The 19,693-nt window shown below is 47.7% G+C and overlaps 1 protein-coding gene across 5 annotated transcripts in view; it reads right to left on the reverse strand.

Annotated features, from left to right (window-relative positions):
* LOC138180221 (protein gustavus) overlaps positions 1 to 19,693 on the reverse strand; it is a 185,773-nt gene that overhangs the window by 91,657 nt on the left and 74,423 nt on the right. For 3 of the 5 annotated variants that reach the window (XR_011173235.1, XR_011173234.1, XM_069113847.1), the window contains exon 1: positions 10,447 to 11,442. The exons of the other annotated variants lie outside the window; for them this stretch is intronic. Coding sequence is in view for 1 of the 3 variants with exons in the window: in XM_069113847.1 (XP_068969948.1) it covers positions 10,447 to 10,874 (428 nt within the window). In the remaining 2 variants the exon portion in view is untranslated. Of the gene's footprint in view, positions 1 to 10,446; positions 11,443 to 19,693 lie in introns of those variants that run through there. 5 annotated transcript variants of the gene reach the window in all.

A 19,693-nucleotide genomic window follows, 5' to 3' on the forward strand; every position in this document is an offset into this window, starting at 1 on the left:
TCGTTCGCCAAAGCTATCTCGTTGAAATCGGTTAAGTGGCTGAGTTCCTCCGGTCCATAAAGCGAATCGCTAGAAATATGTATTCGTCATTATCATAAGCCACTGGGAATAAAAGAGGGCTCGCGATAACGAACCAACGACTTCCTACCTTTCCTGCAGACTCGTTTCTGTCGGCCAAGAATTTCCCAAGTATGATAGAGTCACCTATATAGGTATACCCTGTGGTCGACTGTTTATCAATGCGATTATATCCTTTTCGGGGATGTGACGGAATGGCCAATAAACGGCCCTGATAAACTACTATCAAGCTAATGAGGGTATCGTGCTCTTTAAGCGAGAGGCTCGATAAGATTCAACGCAGGTAAAGCGTTTGCCTGAGTAATTACAAGGTCCCAGCGAGTAAAAGATCCCGCGGATTCGCCTGACCTTCGGACGTTCAGGTAATTTTGTTCGAATACGTGAAAGCCAAGTCTCGAAACGTCGTTGCCAACCAACCATTTTTTTACCCTAACGCAGGCAACCGACTACTAATTTCTATATTTTGCGTAACAATTTTACTTTCGAGTGAAAATATTTTAAGTATTATATTATATTAAGCGGAGTTGCAACGATCGAATACTCCGTTCTTCGAATACCTTTTTTTAGCGAAATTTATCGCTAAAATCTGCGTACGTCGAATGTAAATTTATTTACGGCCTTTTTGGATAACCACTACACGTTGGTTGTCTACGCGAGGATTAAACGTGCCAAGTTGCCTACGTACCAATCCAATTCCAGTTTCATGTTTTCGGAATGTTTGTATCGATCTAATCATCAAATTAGCTTCGAGAGCGAGTGAAAAGACGCGGCGGCAAAGCGTGTCAATCACGGAAACGATTCCATCTGACACAAGGCGTGGCAAATGACGGACAATCACGAATAATTCCGGCGTGTTTCCAGATTTCCAAACACGCGGAGAGAGAATCGGCGTTTATCCGTGGTTACCATTCTTCGTCGCACCTATTGTCGATAATTCGATCGGTAGTGGTGTACTAACGGTGGCCGATTCGCCGATCCCATGCAGCGACGCGTACGTTAGCCGTTCTGGAGGATCCAGTCAGATTTGAATGATAATCGGACGGATACGATTGATTTATGAATACAGGAATGGTCGGTGCTTACTAGACGAGATTAATCTTCATTACACGACATTATCCCGTCTGGCTGCATCGAGCATCGAGGGGCGCGCGGAGAGACCCGCTTCGCTGTAGGTAAACTTGTCCACGATGACGGACCGCTGACCTTTATCCGTTTTCCAACGAATCGTTCTTGCCTTGAGTTTCACCTGTGATTTCGGAATTGAAACCATAAAAAAAGGGGGAAAAAGAAACAGAAAAGCGACAAGCCGAATAGAATCCGAACGACGGAAGTTTTAACGATGCTAGTAGAATTTCAGAATTCATCTTTTAACGGATAAATTCATCGAGCTTTTATTTCACCAAATGTTCACGATAACGAGAGGCGTTTCCCGCTCGATAATGAAACCCCCGTGATGCACGCGCGCCCACACCTTTCGCGTCGCGCTCGATTAACGGTCGTAAAAAGTAACTGTTACTTTTGCTAAAGTGCCTGTAACGAACGAGTCTTTGTTCGGAGATGCGCTCAATTGCTTGGCTCTGTTCGTTCCTAGAGAAACAGGCTATTACCGGTCTACAATTTGGAACAAAGTAGCAATGCGATACCTGGATACGATAGTTCTACCTGTTATTAATCGATGATCCTATTTTCTCCAGCTAACCTTTCCAACTTTCGTCCGCCAGATACGATCGCATATTTGTTATTGAATCACGCGGTTTCGATAGCTCGTTAGCGTGGCTGTTACGCGGCGAAAATCCTCCGAGTACGTAAACCAACGATTCCCATTCACGACGGACGCACGCCAAGACGTAATCTACGATCGATCGATCGATTAATCGTGCCAACTGAACAACGAACGAAACATCCTCGGAATAAGCCGCGGTAATTGTCCGCTTTGGAAATTTCTTTCCCGATTCCGTGTATTATTCGAAAGATGCGCCGGCGATAGCTTATCTTCGGCGAGCTATGTCGTCCTTTGCGCGGTAGCGGACACGTCTTCCCAGGTTTCTCTTCTACTGTACGCTATACGGGCCGACTGAAATCGTCCCAGATCCACGTTGCCCTTCGACCTCCACCTACTGGTAATATTCACGGTGAGTCACGTCGCGACGAGATTCGCCGAGGATATCTGGTTTGAGTTTCGAGACCAACGCGGATCAGAGGGGACCAACTCGAAGCGACGAGGCACTCGGACCAACAGAAAACGTGCCTTCCGAAGCGATCCGCGCGATCAGCTCCTCTTTCGCTCGCTTTAGAGTTTCTCCTTCGACTATCCGAGTTTAGAAGCGACTAATGGAACAACCACGAAAGATACGGTTCTTGGATGGAAAAATCCGTCAACGACGTTTCTTCACCGCGTATCTCGATGAATACAGATCGAACGAATATACCGGATTTCGTATATAACGTAACTGGTTCATGCTCGATAATAGCGTTCATATGCTTAAATAATTCATACAACGTCCCGTGAACGTTGCAAGCAAGGAGGCAACGTTCGCTAGAGCTCGCGGCAGAATCGAAGCAAATGCCTTCAACTGGCCCGTATAACGAAGTTATTGACCGGGCTGACCTCGAGACCGCCGGTCATCCGTTTCATATTTCTTTCATGGCTGCTTTAATACGAGCCTGGCGGACAGTGTCGAACGCCAGCCAACACTCCAGGGAGTGTGCTTGAAAGGAAGAAGGGAAAAAAAAGAAAACGGAGCCAGACCCGAGCCTCTTCTTCGACCACCAGTCGATTCGTCGAGAGGAAGCGACGCTGGTGCGAACGTTTACGCGCTTGCTTCCACCGAGTGTACGGAGGACAAGACGGTCGGCCGAGGTGATCCTGCGAAACCGAGATTCCGTGGCAAATCTCGAAGAGGGATCGAGGTCGAATCGATCGTTGAGCCCTTCGTGGCCGGATTGCCCTTATCGGGTAATTACGAACGAATACAGTGAAAAAGGGGAGGCGAGGAAGAGAGGGGCAGGTACGATAAAGGTGATACCGCGGCGAAAGGAATAACCGCGCGGCATCTGCCCTAGGAAGGTTAAACAGCTGGGCAGAAAGAGGTGAGGCGAAGAATCAGGGATAAAGGGCGAAGGCAGAGAGAAAACGGGACGGGTGGAGAAGCGAGGGAGGGGGTAAATAAAGACGGAAGGACGAAGAGAAGAGAAGAGGAGTCTAGGTCCGACGGTTCGTAGCCCGAAGTACGGATAAAGAAAGAAATATGGCGTTGAATCGAGGGGGAGAACGAGACCGCGAGTGCTCGAAAGGGAGGGACAAAGCAGAACGCAGGAGAGGTAGAAAAGGGAGGAAGGGAGACGAGTGGAGGGCTGCATGGAAAGGGGCGATAAAGGCATGGAAAAGGAGCTGGCAACGCTGCTCGGTCGATAGAAGAGTGGAACCTGCGATATGCGGCAACGTTGCGACCCGTCTGCTTTAATACAGTGACTCTCATTCCCTCATCCTCCGTGGAGATTTCGAATCTTCAGCTTGAAAGCAAGCACAGCTGCAACGATGACCCTAAGATCCGTCCGAATGGTCGTAAAAAGGGTATCGTAGAAATGAAAGTAGAAAAAACGATGATGTCGCTTCATGGATGAGTAGTAGACATTTTTGTGGTTGGTTGAGAACCCTTGATCGGTGTGCAGCCGTGCAGGTTGCTCGACGCCGCGTAGTTTTGACTAAAAAATTCTTGTTCCCAATTTTTGTTCCGAGTTGGAGGTTTTTTTCGCGATACACGGTCGGCCGAAGAGTCACGTAGTCGTATCGACGTATCGACCGATCGATTTACTCGTTTCGAGCATTCCCCACGAACATCTGTTCGTTGTCAACCCTCGTGCAGAAGGCCAATATTGCGATAAAACATTAATTTACTGGAAACCACCGGTGTAGATCGAAGAAACGCTTTTTTCTATAGATTCCGTACAACGTAACAAATGGAAGACGTTATGGCCATAGAGTGGAAGCAAGACTCTACACTCCCCGGGACAACAGCCGATACCGATTTTGCTCGCCGCAAAGAGAGGATGCACCCGATGCTCGAAACAAGCGTGTGCGATCGAGATTATAATTTATCGGAGGAAAGTTATAATTGGAGCAACGACGGGAAAAGACGACACGCGCGGCTCCACGTTGGTCCCGCTGCTTGCAGCTTCTTTGAAGGAGGCTCGTTTTACCTACTGCTCCGCTATTCCGTTTCGCACGAGCGCAGCCAACACGCGACTAAATCACACGTGACGTAAATTGGTACGACGCACGCTTTGATCGACGAACGGCCGCGAACCGCGTCATGGAGCACGTGCATAGGAGATTTTGTTTGGTAATTTAATCTTGCCCGTATCCCGCGATCGATGGAAATTAACGTGTAAATAAATCCGTGGATACGGCGCGGACACGGGGAGGAAGAGGGCGGAAGCGCGCGTCGCGTGTGGGCGGTCGGACGTAATACAAATACATCGCGGATCGCGCGTGAAATTCCCTATTGATGCTGCGAGATATTTTCATCTCGCCAACCGTTCTATTTTCATCCGATGGAAGATCGGTTATGCATGCGCGGCGAATGGATTTCATTGTTCTTACGACAGAACGTTGGCAACGCCGAAACACGCAATGGAGAACATCCTCTGTCGGCGTGCAAATCATTATTTAATCGTGGATTTCGAGTCGGATCGAAAATCGAGCAATTGCCTCGATTACCTTCTACCGACGATTCTACCAACGTTGTCAACAATGAACAAACGAGTCGTTGATGGTAAATAATCGTTTCCTAAGGAATACGAGATTCTTGAACAGGCAAGGGGCGAGCACGAGGCGAGCGTGCACAGGAAACACGTAATTCCAAATAAGTTCCGCAGGTGCAGAAGACTGTAACGCGTAAAAACACGAGTCGTTGCGAGGCTTCATTCCTCTCTGTAGCGTATACGAACGATAAGCGAAGACACGAAACTGCCTCGATGAATTTCCTTTACACATTGATATAACCTAAAAAGAGGACCCGTATATCTTTAACGTAATTGCCTTCTTCTCGATGGAATCGCTTTTACATCGCGCAAAACAGAAGTAGTAACGTAATCTCGTTTTTTACGGAATGGCTTCGTACTCGGTTTTTTCTATGTCATCTTATTGACGTAGCACGAACGCCGCATTATCGCCAGGCCATTCAACTTGCTTGTCATGGTTTAAATAAAATCTCGCACGGCGTTGTTCCTGACGTCAACGGTCTTTTATTCGCGAGAATTATCGATCGTTCGGTATCCCACGAAAATCCTGGGATTTTCACCGTTCGACACGTCGCGCCAACCACGAACTTCGTCTTTCTCTAAAAGTCACCTTTCATTTCCAAAAACCTTCGACTCGCGTATGGTCTGACGCTTCTGTTCTTCCAGTCGATTCGTCAGGGTTATCGAAGAAATCTCGCAACTTTGCGACACCTCGCAAATTTTCACCGTTTTTTCTATCAATTTCTATTTTAGAAATCCTAAAAAAATCTCACTGATATCGATATCGATTGGTAGAAGACGAGAGCAAACAGGAAATGCACGACAGATTGGGGCAAATTAGCGCGGTTGAACGAGAATTATTCACGGTCGTCTCGGGGGCAGCGATATTTCAGTGTCGCGAACGGGTCGTCGCACCTTCGGTCTTGTAAGTAACGGTACGCGTAATCGAAAATAACTTGGTGACGTCACGGATGCCAGTGATAAAACGTAATGACACGGACGAGCAACCTTTCGCCGCTCGACAAGGATCGATCCGTGCAAAAGGCTGCGATACACCGTTCGATCTCTCGCGAGATCGCTAGAATCGGCACTTACTCAAAGTCAACGTCGATACGCGCGCGATCGCGTGGAAAAAAGAAGAGGCACAACACCTGCGCACAATTTATAGGAATCTCCTCGCGGCAGCGTCGCTTTTAAGCGCGGCAAACAGCTCCGCGGATATCGCCGGCATCATTCTCACGCTGCCGCGATAGTTTCTGTAATATTTTATGTTTTATCCGAGAATGGAATCTGCGGAATGATCCGCGCCGAGTGACAGATGGGTCGATCCTCGAAGCTCGAGGACGCCAGAAACAACGATAACCCGGCTGTTTCGCGATAACGATGGATAACGATGCGCGTGAAAGAAGATGCGAGTACGATCGTTCCGTGATCGTCGCGAGTGAAAATATTTCGTTTCGTTTGTTCGCGTTTATCTGGTCGTGCTTTGTTTTCGATTTTCAAATTTTCAAAGGTTTACGCTTTCCACAGTTTCAATTTTCTATCTTCACCTGTAGCGTATAAAGCTCGGCGAGTGAGATTCGAGTTTATCTTGACGGCACGCTTCGTTCGTTCAGCTGCAAACTTTGCGGAATTAGGACGATGTCGAACGTCCTGTGTCTTGTGCCAAACGGCTCAAGCTTCGAACGTCCAAACGCAGTCGAATGTTCCGTGGAAATCTTCCTTCTTTTTCCGAGTATTCTCAAAAACTAGCTGGATTCGATAGTCTGGAGGATCGATGAAGCAGAAACGAGTGCACTCGAGGAAGAAGAGGGATTCCAGCGAGATACGAACGACCGTTTCGTTCGATGAATTCCGTTCCAACGATCGAATCTTTCCCAACAACGTGTAAGTAACATTTTTTAGACGATTGGAAATCGTCTTCGAAGAGGGATGCATCTACCGTTCGATTATTAACATTCTCTTTTCGTTCACTGACGGTGAGCAGCTGGGAATCGGAAAATCATTTACCTTACGTAACCTTTCAGTGAATTTCTAATTACAAGATAATGGCGCTAATGTTTCTGAGAAAGGTTGAGCGAAAGAAACTTGCTGGATATGTATAGAATCCCGATCAAGCCACGGGTTTATTAATGTCACGTGATTACGACACCCGATAACTCTCGCGTTTTCTTTTCTACGATATTTGCACAGCTGGTTACAACTACGTCGAAGCAATAATTACGTCGATAACAAAGCAGCGTATGAAATTCGATCGCCGAATTACCAAACACCCTTTAGATTCTCCGTTTCGCGCGACTCTTACCGCGCGCGATTTCTCCGTCTGATCGTGACAAACCTGTTCCACTGTGTACAACTAGTTAGCAGGTCAATTCCCTTGTTTCCTCGTGTGTACCTCGAAGGATCTTCTACCTGCGGCTACGAGCACGCGGAAAATTGAAACCAAAGCCGGTTGACTAAAGTAGACTGAATAATTCATAGAAAGAAAAGAAAAGTTCTATAAAGCGGGTCGAGGTACAGCGATTCATCCCCCTTAGCAGGAAGCGTAATAAGGGTGAAACTGGCCACGATGAAGGAAAGGTCGTCTCTCATACGTCGCGATATCGGGTTAGTTTTTCTCTCTGTCCCTTTTATTCGCCGTTTATCCAGATAAAGTGTCGTTCGGTTGAAGAGGGCGATAACGAGCACGTACGTACTCGTCGGCAGCATGTACGACACGGAACGAAGGAGGGATCGATAACGGCCGCCGCTTTCGTGAACGTTGCAATTTCAGCAGCGACGATAGCGGCGCGCAACCCCTTCCGTGGCACACGAAGGTGTCCCTGAAAAATTAGAATTTCCTCCGCCACCGACCGTGCCGGCCTCGCGAACCCTGCAACCACCCTAGAAAATTACGCTCTCGTAGAATAACCGTGCCCTCATGAATCTTCCCGTAGGACTCGCCGTAATGGCCCAGCTTGCTTAGATCCCGAGATAAAAATGTATTTAATCGAGACGAATCCTCGCATAAATCACCCACTCGTGATACAGAGTTCGCCGCATTTCTATGGACACCTACGAACGACTTTTGAATGTTCCACGGTCAGAATCGCGTAAAAACTACGGTGTATTTTGTACAATTATTTTCACAAAATTCCAAAGAGATATAACACTCGTGGCATTGATTTCCAACGTAAAAATTGAAAAAATATCCTCCGATAAAAAATGGGAGAAGTCGTGAGTTTGTTGACTTTTACAGGAGAATCGGTGAATGAGACGTCGTGGTTTTTCAAGAAGATTTCACGCGGCACGAATCGCGGTAACGGTGGAAGAAATATGGGGATCGGGCGGTTTTATCAGGGGAATTCATCGAGCCCGGTGCTTTTCTTCAGAGCTGACCGCGGGACGGATGTAAAAACTTAAAAAGCATCGCTGATAGGTCGTCGGAGCTTCGGGGAGCTTTTAAGCCACGACCAGTTGCCAACTCAGCTGCTGCAAATGGTTTACAGTGAACGGTCAGCGAAATCCTTCGCGTTTGCTTTTTTCACCTTTTTCCTTTCGGGATTTTCGCAGAAATCCTTTCGCAAATTCCTTCACGGAAAAACGAAGGATGCGCAAGATTTTTGAAACTATGAAAATGTTACCTGCTTCTTTATTTCAACTTTTTAAATACAACTCTATTCGAACTTTTAAAACACAAAGCTCTAAGGATCTTTTTATCAAGTTAAATACACTCTTGATCAAAGTTTGACAATGTTTGTCACCTTCAATCGTGTTTCCCTTTAAAACACATTACAGAAATTCGATTTTTCTACTCGATATCGAACGTAATACAAAATATTATCGAAATATGTATGCAACGTCGATCAGATTTCTACAACTGCGATCGAGCAGATTCCAACAGAGATGTACTTTATTTCGTTAAAGATTGCTTCTAAAAAATCTTGGTTACATTCATTTCCTAGCGCGTTAAAGAAAAAAAAAGAAGAATCGCCTACGCGTGAAGAGCAGCACGTGACCGACATCAATATTCGCGCGTAGTTTCGGAAACGCGTTAAGCAGGAATATTATTTTGCGCGTGCAAGACCGCCGAGACAAACGGCTCGATTAATATTCCGGTCAGCTCGCGGCGCAAAGGACAGTCGGGAAAGGATCACTCCACTTTTCAAGTCCGGTTGGAAAGAAACTGTTGGCCGCACGGAGTTCAGTGTCCGGAGCAGCGGGAGGTCGAGGAACGAACGCGAAGAAATCTGTCGACGCCGGCGAACGCAGCAGGCGTCGTCGACTTAGTTTTTTGGTTTAGAACGCAGCGACATCGCCACATGGGAGCATCGAATTTTCCTGACAGACTCCTCAAGCTTTAACGAAGCTGGCTTATTCGTATTTCTTCTATCGAATTTCGTTTCTAACGTTCTATAAATAAATGCGAAGTTGACCAACGTGTTTACGAGATCGTGGAAAATCATCGTAAATTTCGCTTCGTCGCAATATCTTTGAATTGCTTCTGGTATGACGCACAACAGGCAAGGGAACTGTTATTTCGCAAACGTTCGAAGAAACAAGCAAACGAACGAACGCGAGGCTACATAAAACGCAAATGGGTCGAAAAGACCGGCGGATCACGAGGTTACGCCACTCAACGAGCGGGATATAAGCAACGGATCGAGTCCAACGCCAACTCCACTGTGTGCTAATCAGCAACTTTTCTCTGCCATTGTGTCAACACCTGTTTGGTATCAAATTTCGAGGTGACGACGAAATGTTTCTACGTCGCTGTCAAAAACCGACAAGGGTGTGACCAGGAGGAGGCTAAGGGGGTTGAACGACAATCTGGCGTCGCGTCTCGCGAGGGGTTTAACAGTGCACAGGGGAGCAAAGGTAAATTTCTATATAATCGAATCGCGTCTGCTTCGAAGTTTACGTCTACGCGTTTCTGCTTTCTTCTATCGGAGCTAATGATCGAGGATAGGCGTTTAATTGGAGAACGGAAGAATTGAAGAAGCGAACGTGGCAAAGAATTCGCGGAGGGAAAAGCAGAAAGCAAGCTAATAACAAGAGAAGATCGAGGTTGATGAATAAAAAGTAAAAAGCACGCCGACGAAACTGCATCTCGCCTTCACCTAGCTGCCTAGCCAATCAGAAACGACCTTCGTTGGTTTTGCTCTTCCGTCGGTGGCACGAGTATCGATCCTTTTTCTTTCGACGAAACCAACGAAAAAACGGGTGAAACGTTGAAAAGTTTCCCGATACCGAATTACAATCTCTCTCACAGTGCAGACCGTCGCAGCGTGAAAATGATCCAGAAAATCTGGCGTGTCACTCAACGTTCCAAGCTGCACCGTTCCATAGTCTACGGTGAGTCAGAGTTAGCCTTTCGTGAAACTATCGTTGCCCCGTAAAAGTTATCTTCAAAACCGAAATATCATCGAGTGAAACACAGCGGGCACTCGGTCGAAATCTAATCTCGTAACTCGTTTAGACGTTAGAAGCGAGTCCTAATCGCGGAAATCAAATATCAAAGGGTACAGAGCACGCTCTGATCGGAACAACGGAACACGTAGATGCTCTGACGCGATAATTTCCGCGATATTCAACGTGTGCGGTAGACAGCGCAGGCACGTATCCCCAAAACTAATCAGGGCTCACCTTGTTTCCATACCAGATACCGTAGGAGGATCGCCTCGCTGCGAGCTACTACAAGCGTATGGAAAAGGATAGCTGGACGCCGCGAAGAACGGGACAGGATGTCTTCGAGGCGTAGCCGTTGCTTGAAAGTGTCGGCGACGACGCTGTCGATGGCGACGCTGATAACGATGTTGTCGGTGATGCTGATGATGATGCTGTAGCGGGACCTGGATCCTGTGGATCGTCGTGCTGGGTACCCTCCAGCAGAGAACATACGGGACCGCGTAATCAGGTTTCACCTGTACCACGGGCAGCAGGCGGTACTCGACTCCACGTGGATGAAACGACACCGATCGACCGTTATCCTCGCTCGATCCGTGCGCCAGGAGGCGTGCCTCTCCGCGGAGGACAGCGTTGTAGTCGCGACAGCCAAGGTCACGGGGTAACATGTCACGAGGACATCCCTATCAACCAGGAACTACCGTCCCCTGGTGCGTCTCGTCATGCCGAATCGGGATACGTCTCTCTATTCTTCCAAGATCGAAGCTGTCCGATCGTTCTTCGAACGCGCAACACCCCGTGTGGCCGTGTGTTACCTTCTCAACGAGCTGCGGATTCTTTCACTCGCGATCCTAATTTCCTCGAGTCACTCTTTACATACGACTCCGCTAGTTCGAGTTCTCGTAGCCAAAAAACCAACTACACTTTGGTATCGTTCGACGACCCTACCATCGAAACCCGAACGATGTCTCGTCCAAGCAACTCTTCGAGAACACCCGATCAGGGAACAGCGTCGCAATCTCGCGAATGCAACCGGCGCTCGACCACAGCCGTCAAGAGGAACATAGAACGAAGCATGGTGGGCCGGCGAGAATCGGTCGGAATCGTCGCGAGTCCAAGCGGTTCGAGAGGGCGTCGAGATGGCCGGCGACACTCCCTTCGCGGCACGACACGCCGACCTTACATCGACTTGTGCGCGAGCGGCGCGGAAGCGGGCGAGACCGAACGAACGAACCCAACGAACGAACGGACGTGGAACGAAAGCCGGGAGAGGAAGGAACGCAGCCCCCTAGGAGGATCCGCGCCACGCCGCGCCGCGCCACGAATTTCAAACGGCGCTGCGCGCGCGCACCTTGTCGCGCGCTTCGTGCCGCACGGTCAGCCGAGACTGTGTGTAAAAACAACCGAACTGGACACTGTCATCTTCGCGTCGCACGTTCCTTCGTCACGCTCCAGATCACCGAATCGCGCGTCCAACCAACTGTCTCACGCTCGCGTAATTGCCTCGTTCTCTGCAATTTTTTATGAAGCGAACGTCCAGACTTCCGAATAGGAATTACGCGTAATTTCAATCGATCGTCGTGATTCATATGGAAACGAGATATCGATTCGTGAACGCATCGAGCACGATATGCTCTGACAAGCATATAGCCTGAATTCCCGCGTACTTTTCCAACGATTGAAAAGATTCAAAAGAGTGCGTTGGACAAGTGTAATATTTTATTAAAAATCAACGAGCATATGTAGAGATACTTCGAGCAACGTTTCTCAGCGTGATATGCTGGAAAAATGTGCACGACGGAGACGTAACAGGCAAAATTTACAAATATATCGTGCGTTGTCCCTCCTTTTATTTCCGGTACATACGCGGCATTTTCTCCTTGGATACTTTTGTTTTTCAGCGCCGACAATTTCTTCTAAAATATGCTGCCGCATATTCCCCGGACAATCTTCCCGTAAGAGGACCACGAGAGACGGTATGGCACTTATCCCAGAACCTCGATCACAGACACGCATCTGGCAAACTCTTCAATATGATTCTTTATGTCGACTAAATTTCTTAAAAGTCGGACGAACTTTCCCAGCGATCAATATTATTTATTTAATTTAAAACACATTCGTAACATTTTGTTTATAGCATTCATTGTCTTTTTTTTTGTTGTTTTATTTAACGATAGTTAACGGTTTTTGTAGGATACCGCATGAAGTATGTTAGACGCGAATTAGCGTCACCCGTCCTCAATGCGTTAACAGAAATAGCACTAATCAAAATCCAATTACTCGAGATTAACTTTCCAATTTATTGACAAATTGAAACATTTCTAACGGAGAAAGTTACTCGGCTGTTAATCGTAAAAAAAGTTGCTATCTCCGAGTTAGAGTCTATGTAAAGCTTCTGTTTCACAGTGACCGATACGAAGCGGTTGATATTCTTACAGGATCGGTTTTCATTCTCTGACACAGTGGTATATATTTTTATACATGAACGGTATTCCCTGGTACGGTATACTCGTATCAGGCCATCCGCTCCGTGCAAAGTTCCGGAAACCACTGACAATTCTTTGCATTCGATCGATATCCTGTACGTCGGTAGAGACCGACCACCTTTTCAATCTTCCGCCGCGATGCACGTTGGCTTTCGCGTATCCACACACACGAACATCTTTTTTATCTTTAAAGCTTCCATTAATTAGGTTTACGACATAAGTAAAAGTCAGCGGAATCATTTTCTTCCGATTTTCATTACTCTTTACTCTCTTGGCTGCCGCTACGTTAATTCTCATTTTTTCAAAAAGACAATTTTCCACACGTTTCTCGATCGAGTCGAGAGTAGGTTTCTGGTCAATGAAATTCGTGGCAATTTTCGTTGGACGATCGTCGACACGCAATTAAGCGGTTCGATTGGCGGCAACGAGGCTGCTAATGAGCTGAAGTTGACCGAGGAATTTTTCAATCGTGCGATTCCGCGTTATCTCGGTACGACGGTGCACCTGCTGGCTGTCCGGTCTGAAAATTTCATCGAAGGGTCGGAGAAAAGGGTGAACGGTCGCGTGGGTCGTTTACACCTGTCCCCCTCTTGGCCTCTTTTGCGGCCTGCTACCTGTACAGGTGCCGGCTAATACCGTCACGAATCAGTGACCATCGTGACTGGTTGGTAACGAGACGATTTACGAGCTTGTCGATGAATTGAGTCGTCGTGCCTTGACATCGTAAGACACACGACAAGTGAACGGTAGACTTTGGTAGATCGAGAGAAAAATACGAGGAAAAAATTGACGAGTGTACGCGATACGGTAAAAGGGAATTGGGTCACTATATCCAGGCTTTTGTTTGAGTTCTCGGTCTCGGAAGGAGGAGAGACAGTATAGGGGCGGTGGAAAGTCGAGCAAAGGAGAAGGGTAAGCGTCCTTAAGAGGATGTCTCGAGGCGACCTTCGTCGAAATCGATCGATCGCCTTGTTCATCAAGCATCGACGATCTCCCGGCTCGTTTATTACTGACAACAGGCTATCGCGCGATGCTTCATCGGCGCATAATCGCCCGTTACATCGGCGACTAATTGGTAACGAGAAGATCGCGTCGAATAGATAGCGCGTTCCTGATTGTCTCGACTCTAAGGTAGCTTTCCAACGCGTGAAAGAGATAGATAGATGATAGATAGATAGATGAATAGATAGATAGATAGATAGAGAGAGATAGAGAGAGAGAGAGAGAGGACGCGAAAGGGATGCAGAGTACGCGGGCAATTTTCAATTACCTTCGCGGTAAAATCGCGGACCTGGCAACCGCTAATTATCGACAGCGTTTCTGCCGGTCGATAAATAAATTTCCACGCTTAGCCTCGTTAATGCGTCGTGTCTTCCTTCTTTATAGATAGGACGCGCGTTTCTCTCGATCGCTTAGAGATGCTGGATAAAATGCTATCGGCGCGAAGACGTATTAATTTCGAGTCAATCGATGATCTCCGTTCTGCAAGCTGTAATAACGTAGTTTTATACATCGGACAGCGTCAGCAGCGAAACGATGCCGATGCGATCGATCGATCGTTATCGGCCAAAGATGAAATCTAGAGCGTGAAAAAGAAAATGACGAAGGCTGTGACGCAAACGGTAAGGCGATTAGACACCGATCTGTAATTATTCAACCGGTGAGAGCCACTGGTTAAATATCGATGCGTTGGATAACGCGAAGCGATAGGATCAAACAGCCGGCTTTTATGCACCGACTAGAAGCGTACGCCAGAATTCTATGGTAACGACGGTAATGCGATAATGTTTCATGCTCGTGTATAACCCGGTGAGCACGGTATATAGTCGACGAGGTAGCTCGTGCATCGGTGGCCGTATTTTCCTCATCAATATTCAGGTGAATCGAAAGAATCGAGACGTATCATCGGACAAAACCTCAAGATTTCTTTCTTTGTCGCAAAACGGGGTTAAAAGTACGGCTGCGTGTAATTATATTACCGCGGTGAATGATAGCGTAAAGGCTGTCATCGTGTAGTAGGCGGTGTTCGGTGTCACGGGTCCTTCACCCTCGACGACGATCAACCTCGTGCGTAGAATAATGGCATCCCTCGTTCTACCCTCTCTGCGAAGCAATTCTTTTTATTCGTTCATCGACAAATTACAGAGAATACAATCTCCAATACCGACATCCTTCAAATTCAGATTTAGACGGAGACGGTGAGCAAGATGGAGGGAAAAGAAAAGGAAGGGAAACGATCGTGGTACAGCTGCTACGGTCGAGCGATCGTTCGTGCAAAGTCGAGGCGTGCAGCAACGCGCGAACGCGAACAACAAAGAACGGGGTGCAGAGATCTGCATGCCCAACGCCGCGCCGCGCCGATACGTGATATCCTTACGAACAGGCTTCTGTTCTTGTCCGACACTGGAAAGCATGCATCCGGACGTGGTAAAACCCGCGAACAAGCAGGCATACACGCGGCCCAACGAATACGAAAGCACGCGCGTCGTCGACAATTTCGACGAATCTCGCGTCCACCCGTACATCTTAAACTCCTCGAGTCGCCGCTCCATGGATTCGTTTTATCGTGAGACGCGGCAGGTGTTCTAATTCTTGGCTAGTCGCACCGTCTGCCGGTAGCGAGATCCGCTATCGAGTGAAACACGCGCCCTCCCGTGTCAGGGCTGAACCCATTAGAACACACCTTCGTATACATCCTGGAAAATTCTTTACCTTGTACGTTTACGGCGCAAATATCGCTGCCTTGTGTATTCGTCAACGCTATCGTTGCAACCGTTAAAACAATCTACGATTCGAACACAAATACGACGACGAGACACGGATAGCATCGAACGATATAGTTGGAAAAAAGAAGAGAAAAAAAGAAACGAGACAGCGTAGAAAGTTTGGAATCGAGGGTGCGTTCGACGCCGGCCCTGGGCGTCGCACACACCACCGCCTCTCTGTCCCCGTCCTCCTTCGCCCAAGGGCGGCTAGGTTCGTCGAAACTACCCTCGCGCGACCATTGGTGCCCAGGCTCGCATGCGCGCCGCTCGAAACCGCTCCTATCGATCCGCCGACGCGTTTCCTCCAAAGCCTCGCCCCGCGCCACTCCTTGCCGTCTTTCTCTCACCGCCGCCCTTTCTCGCGCTCCTTTTTTCCTCGTCACGCTCATCCCCTTTCCGCAAGGACATTCGCACGCAAGATCCAGCAAGATACGAAGCCGGATCTCCGCGGCTGCTGTTCCTCGTTGTCCATCGTCGTTGCCGCGCCATCGCCACCGGCTCTCTTTTTATACCACCATACACCTTTTCGCTTATTGTTTTTAACTGCACGGCTGAATCGCTTTTAGAACTCGAGAAGGATGTTTTTAGGCTCGCGTAGAAGTTACTCGAGTATTCCCTGTCCGGAAATCTGATACACGAGGGAAGATTTTCGAAGAGAAACACACGAGTCTCGTTGGTTCTCTCGTTGGTGGCTGTCGATGCTCGAAGAGATATTGGTCGTCGAAGTATTTTCGATTCATCGGGAACTACGACGGTCGCCCACGCGCTTCGACATGGTTTCTAATAATCAAGAAGTTATCCGCGAAGACGTGGTAAAATGTCAACGAGAAGTAGACGGGTAGGCAGAATCGATTGCAGGAAATATCGTTTCTCGTTACGTGGAACACGATCGGGACACCGTGTTTCGTAACGAACATTTTGCGTGGACGATTATTCGTCTCGAGCAATTCCACGACGTCTCCTCGGATCAACGTTCGACGATCGATCGATCATTTTATGGCGCTGCAGGAGAAACGCGAAACACCACTAGTGGAAAAAGAAAATTGGCCGTAATTACGGCTGCAATATCGATATCACCGGACGTCGAACAAAGGGGGTGGTTGCGAGACAAAGAAAAGAACGCGAAAGAAATCGCGTTTCTCCTTTGAATCTCGCGAGGTACTCGAGCTTTTTTCAAGTCCATCCAAGGCGTTCTCCTCTCTTTCGCTTAAACTGTCCGTCGTTAAAGACAAATGAAATCACAATTTCCTCGGGGAGTCTTTCACCCTTTCCGCCGCGATGGCCGAACTCTTCTGTAATTATTTCTGCTCCGCGAAGATCTAATTTCCACGGGCGGTAATATCGATTAAAGTGGAGCTCGCGCGAATACCCGCCGAGTAAACCAACTTACAGGGAAGAAAATCCTGGCAGCTCTGTTTCTCTCCATCCCGATGTCTTCCCGTCTTTCTAAGGTGCTCCAGTGTTTTTCCTCGAATATTTCGAAAGCTCAAGATGGAAGCGCGAACGAGCATCTCGATTCCATGGAAACGATACGATGGCTCGTTTCTCTCCAGCGGACCATCTCTGTTTCGAGGATATTCCCCTTCCTCTCTCCTAATTTTCGTCCGTCTTTTCGCATGCAAATTGCGGTTGAAACATCACCGACAGCCGTCGCTAATTTCGGATGCCGCGCCTCCGTTCGACGAAAGATTTATGAAAAGAGGCTGAACCGACGGATACTTGAGATATACTCGCGATACGATTCTCTCGCGCTTGTTCCGTTTCGTTTCGAGAATTCCCTTTACTCCAAACTTGCCTAACACGTATCTGCGCGAAGTAGTTGGGAGGAAAGTTGCGCGACCTACTAACCTTTCGATGCCTCGATCTCCTAAACCTATACTTCAACTTTGATACTCGACAAAATGTAAAGTCCATCGTCGAAACTCTTTACCATTATGACAAGGAGGAAACGAGCTTACAGAGACTGTTAAACGAAAAAAGAAAAAAAGAGAAACTTTCATCGATGCGAAGAACCTTCGTTCGAAGTTTTGCCACGGGTCAGGGTTAAACAGGCGTAAATCGCGTAACGATTTCAACCAGAAGAACGTAATACCGACGAGAGACCTGCGGCCTTACTTGCTGCGCTACGATACGGATATTCGGAGAAGGTTCGAGTGGAAGTCAGAGAATCAAAGGGCTCGTCCTCTCGTCGAGAGGTAAGAAATGGTTTTTTCCATCTGCAAAGAAGGGAGAAAAGCAAGAAGAGAAAGCTGAAGAATATACACGAGAGAACGAAGGAGGACAAGTCCGGGTAACGCGGTGGATTGAATATTTAAGAGGCACTCCATTCGCGCGGAAAATCGAACGCTGTTCCTCCATTAAGGGGGCAAGCTATACCAGAAGAAAAATAACGAGACCGAGAAAGGAATTCGTGCGGGGTTTCCGCTATTTTCTCCTTTTCTGTCCCGTGTATTCACCCTCTTGTATTTCGAATCGTTCGGTCGGCGATAAGGACAAACAATTTTTGCTCGCCCATTCCTGTCCGTCAAAAATAGAAACAACGAGTTGTCGTGTTTTCCCTTTTTTTCATTCGTAAAACTCACGATGGTTGGCGAAACGGAATCAAAAAGCAAAAAGAATCGATATACCGGGTGACGCAAGTTATAAACAGACGGGAAAACGGAATATCTAACGAGAGGAATAACGATACATCGGGAACGGCAAGTTATGACGAGGAATTAACTCGATTTGCTGGCAGAAAATGTCGGTGTACGTTTGACGGAGGTTTCGAACTGCCACGTCGAGCTGAGCCGTCTCTGTATGCGCTCGTTCTTGCTCGAGAAGTTGTTCGAAAGTGGGAAACTCCGTGGAACAGGGTTACGAAAATATTGATTCAACGTATGGCACGGGAAAGGATTTAGGGAAAATACATATTGTACCAAGAGGTTGAATCGGCATATAGCTTCCTGCAGGATCATGGGATAAAACAATAAACCTGGATGCGTCGTTAACACGAACAACTTTGTTTAAATCCTGGTTAACCTACTAACTTTTTAGCAACTTCAACGTCGCTGAATCGATGTTCGTTGACCCAGAAGTTCGTACAACGTAGGCATCGCCCTGTACAACGCGCATTTATGACGATTAATCATTCTAAAATCGTGTAACAATCTCGAAATCCGGTTGAACCGGTTAGAGGCATGACGGTGCAAACGTCGGACGAGGCTTTCCTCGGCCGAAAATAAGCCACGGGGATGAAAAGGTGGTGGGCGAGACGTTGCACAAAGCGTTGACTAGGGTGAGAGTAGCTCGACGCAAAGTAGCTCAGTCTCTCTCGTAATCTGGCGGCTGCCTCGATATTCTCCCTTCTCTCTATCCGCCCTCCGCGTCCAACCATTGTTTCCACGTTCGCTCTTCCTTTTTCCTTTGCCTTTGCCCTCTTTTTCTTTTTCTCTACACTTCCTCGCCCTCCGGACAAGAACCGCGTCATTTTTCAAAGTGACGGATGGTCGGAACCGCGTACTTGGCGATGGGCGAGTCCGACTACTCGCGATAACACCCTTTGAAATTCTATCCGGAGCGCAAGAATAATTATCTTTAAAACCTTCGAAACAATCCGATCGACTCGAACTTTCATCAGTCTTCTAATTCCATCGGAAAAATAGCAACACGACTGATATTCCCGCATTTTTCGAGCTGTGAAATTGACGTGACTTCTGAACGTCTCGATCGTGGCAAAGAGATTCGAAGTTCATGACACATCAGGCGTGTTTATCGAAGGTGGCGCTAGCTTTTAACCATTCTCTGTCCGATATGGAAAAAAGAAAACACTACCGACACGCAAGGAGGTTTAAAGACTGCACGAGGGAAACGTGGAAATCGAGAAGAGACTTTTGGTAGAACCCAGCCCACGAAATTCGAAACGATCAACCCTCAGTCATCTTGTTGGTGAGTGGTTTCTACCTAACGAGGAAGAGTGATCCCTCTTGAGCTGGTTTCTACGCGCGATGACTCGTCGCATTCTCCTATCAGCTGAATAAATAGGGGTGTCTAAAACGTTCCGAACAACGCGCTTCTTCCGCGTTGTCCTTGCTTTATCCACTCTCGTGCCGATCGATGCGCGACGAGGGTGCACACGCAAAAACCCGAGCGATTCCGCTCATTAATACAAATGGCGGATCGTCGAAGGAAGCGAAACGAAACGATAGGGTGGATCGCCGGAAAGAGAACTGAGAATGCCACGGAGAAGAGAGGAGA

Source organism: Bombus flavifrons, chromosome 5, assembly GCF_040668555.2.
Source record: "Bombus flavifrons isolate JBK064 chromosome 5, iyBomFlav1_principal, whole genome shotgun sequence".
Lineage (NCBI taxonomy): Eukaryota > Metazoa > Arthropoda > Insecta > Hymenoptera > Apidae > Bombus > Bombus flavifrons.